Source organism: Chanodichthys erythropterus, chromosome 13 (assembly GCF_024489055.1).
Source record: "Chanodichthys erythropterus isolate Z2021 chromosome 13, ASM2448905v1, whole genome shotgun sequence".
In the NCBI taxonomy this organism is placed as follows: Eukaryota; Metazoa; Chordata; class Actinopteri; order Cypriniformes; family Xenocyprididae; genus Chanodichthys; species Chanodichthys erythropterus.
Genome location: NC_090233.1, coordinates 12534571 through 12547312, shown reverse-complemented (window position 1 = coordinate 12547312; position 12742 = coordinate 12534571). Strand labels below are relative to the sequence as shown.

General features: G+C 36.0%; 2 protein-coding genes across 2 annotated transcripts in view; one reads left to right on the top strand and one right to left on the bottom strand.

The window, feature by feature from the left end:
- Nucleotides 1-650: 650 nt before the first annotated feature.
- On the bottom strand, nt 651-2235 carry LOC137033636 (gamma-crystallin M2-like). Its single transcript, XM_067405753.1, has 3 exons — nt 1439-2235; nt 1111-1353; nt 651-923 (listed from the first exon to the last, which is right to left on the bottom strand). Exons 1-3 carry the CDS (start codon nt 1442-1444, stop codon nt 651-653), a joined length of 522 nt encoding a protein of 173 aa, XP_067261854.1. The 5' UTR covers nt 1445-2235.
- A 4097-nt stretch (nt 2236-6332) lies between these two features.
- The window catches only part of inpp5jb (inositol polyphosphate-5-phosphatase Jb), a 30401-nt gene continuing 23991 nt past the window's right edge, over nt 6333-12742 (top strand). Inside the window, exons 1-2 of the mRNA XM_067406027.1 lie at nt 6333-7028; nt 11116-11627. Of these exons, the coding sequence (XP_067262128.1) occupies nt 11122-11627 (506 nt within the window). The 5' untranslated portion in view covers nt 6333-7028; nt 11116-11121. The remainder of the gene's footprint in view (nt 7029-11115; nt 11628-12742) is intronic.

The following is a 12742-nucleotide window of genomic DNA, read 5'->3' as shown; positions in this document are numbered from 1 at the left end:
AATACAATTTTGAGTTACTCTCCCTAAAAAAAGTAACTCATTTTGTTATTTAGTTATTTTTTATGGAACGTAATGTGTTACATTTGTGTTAATTTTCCTCACATGGGCTGGGCTTGCTTGTTTGTTTTTTAATAACAACAAAAAGGTTACATTTTTGGCAAATGTAAAGGCCCTTTCAGACCAAAAGTGCAATGAATAAGCCTCAGGCTGATGGAAATGTGATGTTTATCTCAAGTCATTTTTGCTTATTAGTATGGTTGAATTAGATCACTGAAGGTCAGCAGCAAATACACTGGTTAATAAAGTCAGATTAAATGCATTGTTTAATTTAATATTTTTCATTATTGTGAGTTTGTGCATTTTTTTGAGATTGCATTTCATTGTTTTTATACATTTCGAGGAAAAGTGACTCTGCTTTTGTGCAAGTGAGATGAGCAAATGTTCACATTTAGTCTAGAACTACTTCAATACCCATACAGTAATTGATCATTATTTTGACATTTCTTAATTCGTTTTGCATTTCCGTTTATTTCATGAGAAATTTGTTAGTTTGTGCATTACTCAAGCAAATATTTGTGGCATTAATGATTTTCAGGACACAATATTTAGTGTTCTCATGAAACAGTTTTATTATTAGATACACTGGAATGCTAGTACCAAGAGTCCATGATACGCCTCATGCTCATGAATCTCATGCCACCCATATTGCTGAAGCTCCTGTACTCTCCAGGCCCGAAGTACCACATCCTGCCTCTGTAGTGGGGCTGCTCATACATGAGCCAGTGGCCGTCCATCACATGACAGGACTGGCAGTGAGACATGTGGTAACGGTCCATGACGCTGTCACAGTCATCCATCATCTCATACATCTGACCCATGAAGTTCTCCCTCTCGTAGATCCTCATTCTGTAGGATCCCCTGTGCTGTAGTGGAAGAGAAGTCCATTATTTTCAAGTTTGTCAGGCAGAATTAACATAAAATGTATATATCTATCTCAAATCAGCATTCTAATAGAATCCTCTGTACTTTTCAAAAGCAAACAAAAAAATCTCTAACCCCTAAAAAATAAATATAAATGAAATATTTCAGTTCATACAACGTGGAGCTCACCATGGGGATCATACGGCAGGACCTGATGCAGTTGCTCATTCCAAACATAGACATGTAATCGGCGTACTCGCCCCTCCTGAAGAAATACCCGTTTCCCATGTAGTTGGACTGATCGTACATCATCCAGCATCCGCTCTCCACTCTGCAGGAGTGACAGCGGCTCATGTAGGAGTGCATATCAGCACAGTCGCCCATACAGTTGTAGGAGCGACCCTGGAAGTTCCTGTCCTCGAAAAAGGTGACCTGAAAATGAAAGTGATTCATTTAGTGATTATACCAAATAAATTTAGAAGAAGTTAAAATAAATGGCAGCTGGAACAAGGTTTACCTTCATGGTTGCGCTTGTTGACCCCTCAGTGGTTCCACAAAAGAGAAGCTGAAGCCTGTTCTGGTTGTTGACTGACTGCTGTCACCTGTGCTTTTATACTAGACCAAGACTAAAGACTACACAACACCTATTGTTAGGCAATTCCTGACTCTGCATGTTGGAATAGAGACCATTCTAGGTAAAGCTTGGTATGTAGATCTTCGTGTTCACGTTTATTTTAGGACAAATGATTATATTTTTCTTAGTTAAAAAGATTCCAGAAACACTTTTTCACAATTCTGGTAATACTTTACAATAATGTTCAGTTTGTTATGATTAGGTATCATGAACTGACAGTGAATCATTTTTATGCATAGATTATTATTTCTGCATATATTAATACTTACATTTTAACTAAGTTGAATAAAGCAAGTTAAATAAATAAATGGTATATTATCAACAAACATTAATAGTTTATTGAATGAACAAGTGTATATTCATAAATTAGCTTGGATATGGATTAGTGGACAGTTTGTCAGTTTGGGATATCTCACATATTTTTCTTCACAAATTTAATCGAATGGTAATGTTGCCATTATTCTTTATGTGTCAACTAAAAATAAAAATGTAAAGTGTTACTGAAATACTAATAATCATGAGATACAATGATTGAGTCACATCCTATCCTAAAGTGAGTTGCATTTGGTCTTCGGTTTGTATAAATGTACGTTTATGACATTTTTCAACTTTTGATTTAACACTGGAAACATTACTATTTTGAATGAAGTCTCTTATGTTCATTAAGGCTGCATTTATTTCATAATAAATACAGAAAAAACAGTAATATTGTGAAATATTATTACCATTTAAAATTATGGTTTTCTATTTTAGTAAACTTTAAAATATAATTTATTCCTGTGATCAAAGCTGAATTTTCAGCATCATTACTCCAGTCTTCAGTGTCACATGATCCTTCAGAAATCATTCTAATATGTTTTATTATCAATTTTGGAAACAGTTAATATTATTTTACAACCTGTGATACTTTTTCAGGATTTTTTGATGAATAAAAAGTTAAAAAATATCAGCATTTATTTAAAATAGAAATCTTTTGTAACAATATACACTAAAAGTTTGGGGTCAGTAATTTTTTTTTTTTTTTTTAAAGAATTTAATACTTTTATTCATCGCGGATGTGTTAACTTGATAAAAAGTGATAGTAAAGATTTATATTGTTAAAAAAGATGTATACTTTGAACAAATGCTGTTCTTTGTAACCTTTTATTCATCAATGAATCCTAAAAAAAAAGTATCACAGGTTCCAAAAAAATATTAAGAAACGCAACTGTTTTCAACATTGACAATAACTGAGTTTCAAATCATCATATCAGAATGATTTCTGAAGGATCATGTGACACTGAAGACTGGATTAATGATGCTGAAAATTCAGCTTTGATCACAGGAATAAATTACATTTTAAAGTATATTAAAATAGAAAACAATAATTTTAAATTGTAATAATATTTCACAATATTACTGTTTTTTCTGTATTTATGAAATAAATGCAGCCTTAATGAGCATAAGAGACTTCGTTCAAAAACATTAAAAATAGTAATGTTTCCAAACTTTTGACCTGTAGTGTACCCGTAAACCTTCCTTTCACCCATGTAGTTATCTTATATTACCCAGGAAAAATGGGAACGCGGGGGCACTGCGATGTGTAATGTGTTACTTGAAAAAGTAATCTGACTAGTGATTACATAACTCACGTTACTTGTAATGCGCTACCCCAAACACTTAAGGTGAACATATTCATTCTAGAATCCAAAAAAACGTCAATTTTGATTTCATGGGGACTTTAAAGACCACATAACAACACATTGGCATCTCTGTTGTTTTGTGCAGCATCACTCATACTCATATGTATTCTGCTGTTATGCTGCGTTCACACCGAACGCGTCTGGGGCGTCTGAGGCGTCTGACTTACATGTTAAGTCAATGCAAACGCGCGTCTAGAGGTCCTGCGGCGCGAATCAAGCGTCTAGCGCGGCGCGAATCGGCCGTTGACGCGCGAATGGCGCGGCGCGAATTGAGCGTTCACGCGGCTGACGCGCGAATTGAGCGTCTGACGCCCAAACGCCCGAGTTGAAAAATCTGAACTTTGGCGTAAATTCGCGGCGCGTCAACCAATCAGGGACTCTGCTTTGGTAGTAACGTGTTTATGATGTGATCAGTGATGCCGGAGACCAGAACAAAGATGTCGCTGTGTGTAACGTTAGCCACCCTGAGTTCTGTGATGTGTCATTATATTTTTATCGAGACAGGAATAAAAAGGACCTTGCCTGGAAGAGAATAAGCGAAGAAATCGGACAATCTGGTTAGTTGTAAAACTTTTTGCATGATTTTAGCCGTTGATACTAGCCCACCTTCTAGCTAGCAAAAGTCGGCCGGCATAACCGAGTTAAATTGCCGCTACAGGTTTCCAACTGACGAGATTATGTGTTTATTCAGAGGATCTGTGCAGAAAGAGATGAAAGCCCCTCCCATGACGCGAATTCGCGTCTGAACACACTTTGTTTAGACGCGCGAATTGAGCGAATTTTACGCGCGTCTGAAGCGTCTGACTTCAAAATGTTCAAGCGTCCAACTAGACGCGTCTGGCGCGAATTTGACGCCCCAGACGCGTTCGGTGTGAACGCAGCATTAGGCCAGTAGATGGCGATGTCATTTTGTAAAGAAACATATGAGTCTATAGACTTTTTTATTTCCTGTTAATTTTTTTGTTATTATTATTAAACATTTGCTTACAAAGTACAACATTTATGAGCCTATAGACTGAACACGTAATACACATGGGCATGACATCACCCTTTTCACATAGGCTATTCACATTTTTGTAGTTTACACTGATAATGGTACAAGAATTGCTACAAGCATATTTTCATACTCATAAGGCATGTTCAGACCTTTATTTTGAAATAGCGATGAACATGAAAAATCATGAAAGATTGGTTGAAACATGTTTGTTTTCACGCTAAGAGTTCAAAAGATAACATCCATTGAATTTAAAAAAAAAAAAAGGTCTGAAAATGTTTTTAATAGAAAAAAAAAACATTTATGATTGTGGCGGCGATCTATAACCCACATTCATGTTGTTTTTATGTTCATTAGAGATTGAATTCATATCAAATTCTGCCAAACTTCCCATATTACTTCTATATAGGATGTCTACTTCATAAATTGAATGAAAATAATGGAAATATATGGTTCAGATCACTCAAACCATATATGGAAATGGAGGCACCCTTATATGGTCAGTAATGGAGCTTGGTTGGCATCTAGTGAAAAAGTGTGGTACTGCACCCAAACTAAATCTCACTGAAAGCTCATTTTTTGAGATATCAACCTGATATCTTGTTCAGATTTTTGGCTTTTACTTTCCTGCAGTTTTAGAGTAAGCTTGTTTTGTAAAATATATATTTTATATAAAATATATTTTTACATTTTACATTTTCATAAACTTAAACTCTATAACGTTTTTTCTGTTTCATATTCCAAAGTATTCTTGAATTACAACCATTTAAGTTTGGATAGTGCATTTTCATGTCTATAAAAAAGTGGGGGTGACAGCTAACAGGTTAAACTTTGAAACCTGATTTCAAAAGTTTGCATTTTCATGCCCCCAAAACGCTGTTGTCGTGTAAATGAACGGCCTAAACACATAAAGTTTTCAGTTTTTAGTTGAAAACAGTTGTGTAAACGATCCCTAAATCACTTAAAGTCAGTATGACAGAAATTACGATAGTATTTTCTTCTCTATCACGATGTATATCCAAGTAAAACGCCTTCTTGAATGAGAAAAACACTCAGCAGGACAGGACTTTTGTTTTTGTTGAGATCTCTTGTGAGTGTCAGGTTACTGGAGGGATTATTGTCCCGCCCTCGCGCCGGAGAAAACACGTCATCAGAGAAGAAAATGGTGGGAGACTTTAATGTTTTTGATTAAAGATTATGTGCATTTAAAAGAAATAATGATGCATGTGGATAAATCATAAATAGGTCTAATAATAATGTCAATTTTGATGACGACTTTAACCCCTCAGACTTGTTCTGAACAATTTACTACTTATTTTTGGCTTTCATATGCAATAAATGTAATAATATTTTAATTTGCCATTAAAACGTACAATTATCTCACTGAACTGCAAATGGTTTTCATTCTTGCGTTCATTCATTTGCATTCGGTCTTCCTAATGGTTTAGTTCACCCAAAAATGAAAATTCTGTCATTTATTACTCACCCTCATGCCGTTCCACACCCGTAAGACCTTCGTTAATCTTTGCAACACAAATTAAGATATTTTTGTTGAAATCCGATGGCTCAATGAGGCCTGCGCAATGACATTTCCTCTCTCAAGATCCATTAATGTACTAAAAACATATTTAAATCAGTTCATGTGAGTACAGTGGTTCAATATTAATATTATAAAGCGACGAGAATATTTTTGGTGCGCCAAAAAAACAAAATAACGACTTTCAAAACATTGCTTCATGGAGCATAATGAATCAGTGTGTCGAATCAGCTGTTCGGAAAGCCAAAGTCACGTGAGTTTGACACGCGATCTGAATCATGATTCGATACACTGATTCATTTATGCTCCGAATCTTCATGAAGCAGTGTTTTGAAATCGGCCATCACTATATAAGTCATTATTTTGTTTTTTTTTGGCGCTCCAAAAATATTCTCATCACTTTATAATATTAATAATGAACCACTGTACTCACATGACCTGATTTAAATATGTTTTTAGTACATTAATGGATCTTGAGAGAGGAAATGTCATTGCTCCCTATGAAGGCCTCATAATTTCAACTAAAATAGATTAATAGATGAATGAAAGTCTTACGGGTGCGAAACGACATGAGGGTGAGTAATAAATGGCATTAGTTTCATTTTTGGGTGAACTAACCCTTTAATATTGATAAAAAAGAAAAGAAAAAAGGGATGTGCTCGGGTTGCCATGACAACAGCAAAGCGTTCTCATGCGGCATTTCATTATTCACACAAAGCCTATTCCACAAGAGGAAATGCAAATATAATATTTATCTATAGTGGAGCTACAGCGGAATACCATGTGACAAGAGCGCTACGTCCGTGGTGATTAAATCTGTGACGGAAGCAACGCCAGCAGCTCTGCTGCAATAAGTGCATGAAGCGCGAGCACCGAAGGACAGCACTGACCATCGCAGTGTCTTGTCATTGACAGCACGCGCTGCGGGTTGCTTTACGAAACGAATTCACGTCGAAGAACACCGCGACATCTGCAGATGAAATGCTCTCGCCTTTAGCGACCCATTTTCTCCTTTCAGTGAACCTCAAGGTCTTTCGCTGTTAATGAAACAGGAAGAACGGGCACTGATGTGACACACTAGACCTGAACGCGCTTTCACATTCATCAGCTGAACCGATATTGTCGCATGATGATGAGCTATTTTGATCTCTGCCAAGCTATTTGAATATATTTATCAGTAAGTCTGGTTTCCAGCGGTGCCCATCAGATCTGTCAACATACCTTCAGTTCTCTTCAGCCTGCCTTGATCGAGGAAATTGGGTGAGAAACACACTAACGCAACACTATAATTGCACAATGTAATGCATGTCGATTGCACAAATATGATATGATGAATAACTTGTACGTAATAAGCTATAGTATAACATTACCATTACTGATATATACATTTAGACCCTATGCTGATTCTTTCACAGTACTTCAGTGGTGTTGAACTGATACCGGATTGTTTACATGTTGTTTTTGTCAGGGTTTTATTGTGTGCTCACTATCATTTAAACTATTTTTTAATGTGTGGTATTAATCAGTGTGTGTGTTTGAAAGAGAGAAATGCATGTGCATCAGTGTATCTGTGGCATTATTCAGAGGTTGAAAGACCATCACAAACAGCCTTGCAATGTAATTAGTGTTATCAGATACTGAATGGTTCAAAAGCTTCTTCATACATCCTCTAATGAAACACACACACACATACACACACACACACACACACACACACACACACACACACACACACACACACACACACACACACACACACACACACACACACACACACACACAAGTAGGTCATAATACACATTATTGTAAGGTGACCTTCAGCATTTTCTCAGTGTCTGACCTTATGTGTAACCATGGCTCGAAGGTATTAGAATATTTGGAGCGTACATTATGTATAAGACTATATAAATCTATCTATCTATCTATCTATCTATCTATCTATCTATCTATCTATCTATCTATCTATCTATCTATCTATCTATCTATCTATCTATCTATCCACACACACATATTCAAATGCATACACAATGATTCACTGCAAGAATTTCATGTGGGTGTATGTGTGTATATGCATAACCAAATATATACACAATGACTCATTGCGTTTGTTTGGGGTCATTTCTAGGTGGAGTCTATATTTTTGTCTCTTTTCCTTTTCTGCTGGTCACATGCTTTGCGTTATTCCACACCGATAAGCAAATACGTCTAGTCGTGAGCTTGACTGTAACAATCTTGTCAATACAGGGAAAGCCGGTCAGGCAGACAAACACAGAGCACCGCGAGGTGAAGACCATGACTACTGTGCAAAAGCAAAGACTCATGACTGTGTAAATATTTAAAATGCGGTTGTTGGATTCTTGTATCAATATGTTTGCATTATATTACACTGAAAACAATGTGGTGTAGAAACAGTTTTCATCAGTTTTGAAGTAAAAAAAACACAACATACTCCAATAATCTTTGTGTGTTCTTTATTACCCTGACAGTTTGTTACATTTAACTCCTTTATTATTATGGTTTTTAATGCTGTCACTGAGACTGTAAAAAAAAAACTTTTAAAAGTTACACCTTTCTACCTTATTTACCCATAAAGGGTGCATATGAGTACCTTAAAGAAACATATTAGTACCTAAAGTGTATATCTTTTGAAAAGATACTGCTCCACTGACAGCTTTTCCATCAGTTTTTCTGAGAGTGATAGGGATTGTAAAGTAGAACAAAGTCTCCGGGCCACAATATACCTATGGGTTCAGACTAAATGCTGTATTTAGTGTTAGATAAAGGTGTTAACATTATTGAGATAACCCTGTAAAGCTTGACACATGAAATCTGGAACAGAATTGAACCTTTAGACATATAAAAGGTATAGAAAAGGATTGCATATGTGCTTTAGGTTTTGTATAATATCAGGGCTTTATGGCTCATATAGTCAGATATAGTAAGAATATGGAGCTCAAACTTGAGGAAAAAACACCTCGACTGGCCCAAACTGGTCAAAAATATGCAATTTGGTGCAGCTGCAAATATATGGCCAAAAAGTAAGATGAAATTGTGATAGCTTGTAACGCGAATAAACCCAAGTTGGGTTGAAAATGCACAAACCCAATGATTGGGTTATTTTAACCCAGCGGTTGTGTTAAATGTTTGCACATCATGCTGGGTAGTTTTATTTAACTCAACTATGTTTAAAAATGACTATATGTCTGGCTTAAAATGAACCCAAAATAGGTTGGAAATTAAAAATCAGACACATAATTACTAGAGGCAACAATAATAATCAAAAGGTGAATGTTTATTAATAAGCAATTTAATAAATTGCTTTTAATAAATGTATTGTTCAATTATTATTCATTGAACTTATTCATAAATGTTCATGTATTAAACATATTAATAAATGTTCATTTCCAACATTCTTTGGGTTCATTTTAAGCAAGAAATACAGTAATTTCTAAACAATAGTTGAGTTAAATAAAACTACCCAGCAGGTTGGGAAAACATTTAACCCAAACACTGGTTTTGTCCATTTTCAACCCAACTTGGGTTGTTTTTAACCCAGCATTTTTTTTAGAGTGTAGCAGATGACTTGCATAAAATAATTGCATCTCCCAATAATTTGTCTTAGTGAGATGGTGCTTTGTTTTGTTAGTTTTATTATCATACACTCTACAAAATGCTGGGTTAAAAACAACCCAAGTTGGGTTGAAAATGGACAAACCCAGCGATTGGGTTGTTTTAACCCAGTGGTTGGGTTAAACGTTTGACCATCCTGCTGGGTAGTTTAATTCAACTCAACTATTGTTTAAAATGACTGTATTGCTTGCTTAAAATGAACCCAAATATGTTGGAAATCAACATTTATTAATAAGTTTAATAAATAATAATTAAACAATAAAAAATTATTAAATTGCCTATTAATAAAGGTTCACTTTTTGATTATTATTGTTATCTCTAGTAATTATGTGTCTGTATTTAATTTCCAACCTATTTTGGGTTCATTTTAAGCCTGTCATATAGTAATTTTTAAACAATAGTTGAGTTAAATAAAACTACCGTTTGGCAAACATTTAACCCAACTGCTGTGTTTGACCATTTTCAACCCATCTTGGGTTGTATTTAACCCAGCATTTCTTATAGTGTTTCATTTTGGGGGGCTAAACATATAATGCAATGCAATACAATGATGATTGACAGATGAAAAAATAAACCTTCCTTTTAACATAATTTTTCAGTAAGTTTTGATCATGTCGCTATTTATTAGATGAATTAAAGACATATAAACAGTCATAAAGTGGTATTTTTCACTTCTAGGAAGTCACATTCCTTATTAATAACTTGAGTCTATGGATATACTGTAGTAAACGGTAGCATTTCGTCATTGTTGGCATTGCAACAAAGCAAGGAGAGTTTCTGAAATAAATGACTCAACTAAAGCAGTGTTTCCTGTGGGTAGGGAGCGTTCACAGCTGTGTCTGTTGTCTAGTCTAGTTTTTTGTCCAGCCTGTCAGCTGTCATTTTAGAGATCACACTAGAATAGAATCCCTCCAAGCTAGAGATGAAACCCATCACCTTGGAAGAGCTTCTGTATGTTTAACCCTTAAGCTGTCATGGCAACCAATGAAATATTAACTGTGGAATCATATACAGAATATTGCACTGTAATGATTAAAAATGGCTACATTTTGCGCTGGCACAGCAAAAAGTCAGCTTTGTTCACAGGAATAAATTACATTTTAACATATATTCACATAGAAAACAGTTATTTTAAATTGTATTAATAATTCACAATATTACTGTTTTTACTGATTAAACAAATGCAGCCTTGGTGAGCAGAAGAGACATTAAAAAATCAACCCCAACCTTCTGAATGATAATGTTTCTGTTAAAGACAAGATTATGTAACCCAGTGTTATTACAACACAACAGTGCTGCTCATGTGTTTTTGGTGAGTTTCTGTTTGAACTGAAAAATTAAAATGAAAATATTAACCCATTAAAATACAGCTAGGCAATGCAAGTCGCTATGCTAGGTGTCCAGTAACTGTTATTGAACTTTCCCGGCCAACGGAAAGGCTCAGTGGCCTAACCGTTGTCCTTTAATGGCGTAGTCATCTCATGATGTGTGTAGCTCATGTGAACATTTGTGTTGCCCAGACAGTCCTTTGTGAAAAAGAAGTGCCCAATATGAAAATATGCCCAAACTGAAAACAAATGCACTCATAAAATATGAGCAGCAGCCTTTATTTTGACATGCCACATTCATTTTAAATGTTTTAACAAAGAGAAATGGAAAAAGTAGTTAAAAAAGTGAAGAAAGCTGATTTGATTCACCGTTGTGCTTCTCTTTCTAGATAAAGATGGAACCGGAGCAGCAAATTCAAAGCCAGAGTAAAACTAATGATCTGGCATCATCTGCACAACCAAAAGGACCCGCAGAAACGTCTGCATCTTCTCCTGCCCCTTCTACCCCACCTGCGGCTCCAGCCAGGCCAAGACGGCCTCAGAGGACCCCGCGGGTGGAAGGATCTATTGACGTATCAGAGCCCAAACCTCCAGAATCTCCTAAACCGCACCCGATGAGCAGCCTTGCTGAACCGACTGACCCCGACATCTCCAGTCACCCCTCAGAAGCTCAGTCTCAACTCAGTGTTGCTAATGTTGGTCACGGACCTCCGAGTTTGGCTGGACAGAAGATTTCAGGGCACACTGCAGCGGCTCGGAGCCATATTTCAATGAGGGCGGCCTCTCTTCCTCAGACCCCATCATTCAAACCTCCAGCTTCAGATCCTGGCCTTTACCCTCAGAGGGCCCTTTCTGTCGCTGGGACCGCCGACACTCAGACGCAAGTGGTGGAGGATTTCAGGTATGATTTCAACAGTTTAGCTCACCCTGAAAGTGTTGTTTTTTTAAATTTATTAATAAAATGAATTTTATTTAATAATTAAAATGGACCTATTATGCAAAATTCAATTTTAAATGGTGTTTGAACATAAATGTGTGTCGGCAGTGTGTACACAACTACTCTATAATAGTAAAAATCCACCCACTCCTCTTTTTTAATCGTCATAAATCATTAGCGGTGTCCCAGAACAAGCCGTTTTAGCTTTTGTGATGTCACAAATGCTTAGGCCCTGCCCACGACTGCTGCCTTATTAGCATAGACCCCGCCCTCAGTGACCTGTACACAGTCCGCCATGTGTACAGCATTTAACAGCAGCATTCTAGTAAGAAATGAGTAAGAAAGAGTGATTTTCTGTTTTCTTCTGTTGTTTGATTCATATTAACAGCAGATACAGCAGTAGGTACTGTATATTATGCTGCTGACACTTTAATACACAGATCTAATATACACATGTGATTTCTTTCCCTGCTGTTTACATTCACAGACATGTTTTTGGCATAATCTTGTGTGTATTTGACAGTTTAAGTGCAATAAGATGTGAAAGAGAACTTAGTTTAAGCCTCAAGTGACGCGTCGTCTGACAGCCAGCTCTCTGTGTGCATGCTTTGATGTGTGCACTCAGAAAACCATATATCTGAAGTAGGGCTGCACAGTGCTTTCCACAGGTTTGAAATATACTTGCGGTGGTAGCCGGGCGAAAAGTCCTCCTATTACCCACGGCACAAAAATTGTCTACTACATGTGACAAACATACAATGTGTGATTTTTAACAGTATTTTTATTTATTGAAATTAATTTAAATTAAATAACATTAAATTTAATTACATACTAATATTATGCATTATTATGCATTGTAAATTACGCAAAATTACATTGAAATGGTTCGCATTTTCCTATGTTCTCCTTGCTGTCATATAGTGTCTCTCTCAGTGAATGGGACACAGATTTTACTAGTAAAATTTATAAAATGAATACCGTGTGTCAAATAATGTTCTTAGTCTTTTCTTTCTGTGGGGGAGACTACAATAATTTACTATGAATTAAATGGAAATCAAACTAAATACAATTTATTGTGT

What these genes read in the sequence shown, in the direction of transcription:
- LOC137033636 (XM_067405753.1), bottom strand. An exon ending in CCTGCCGTATGATCCCCATG is followed by an intron (nt 924 to 1,110) that starts GTGAGCTCCACG and finishes CTTCCACTACAG; the next exon opens with CACAGGGGATCCTACAGAAT.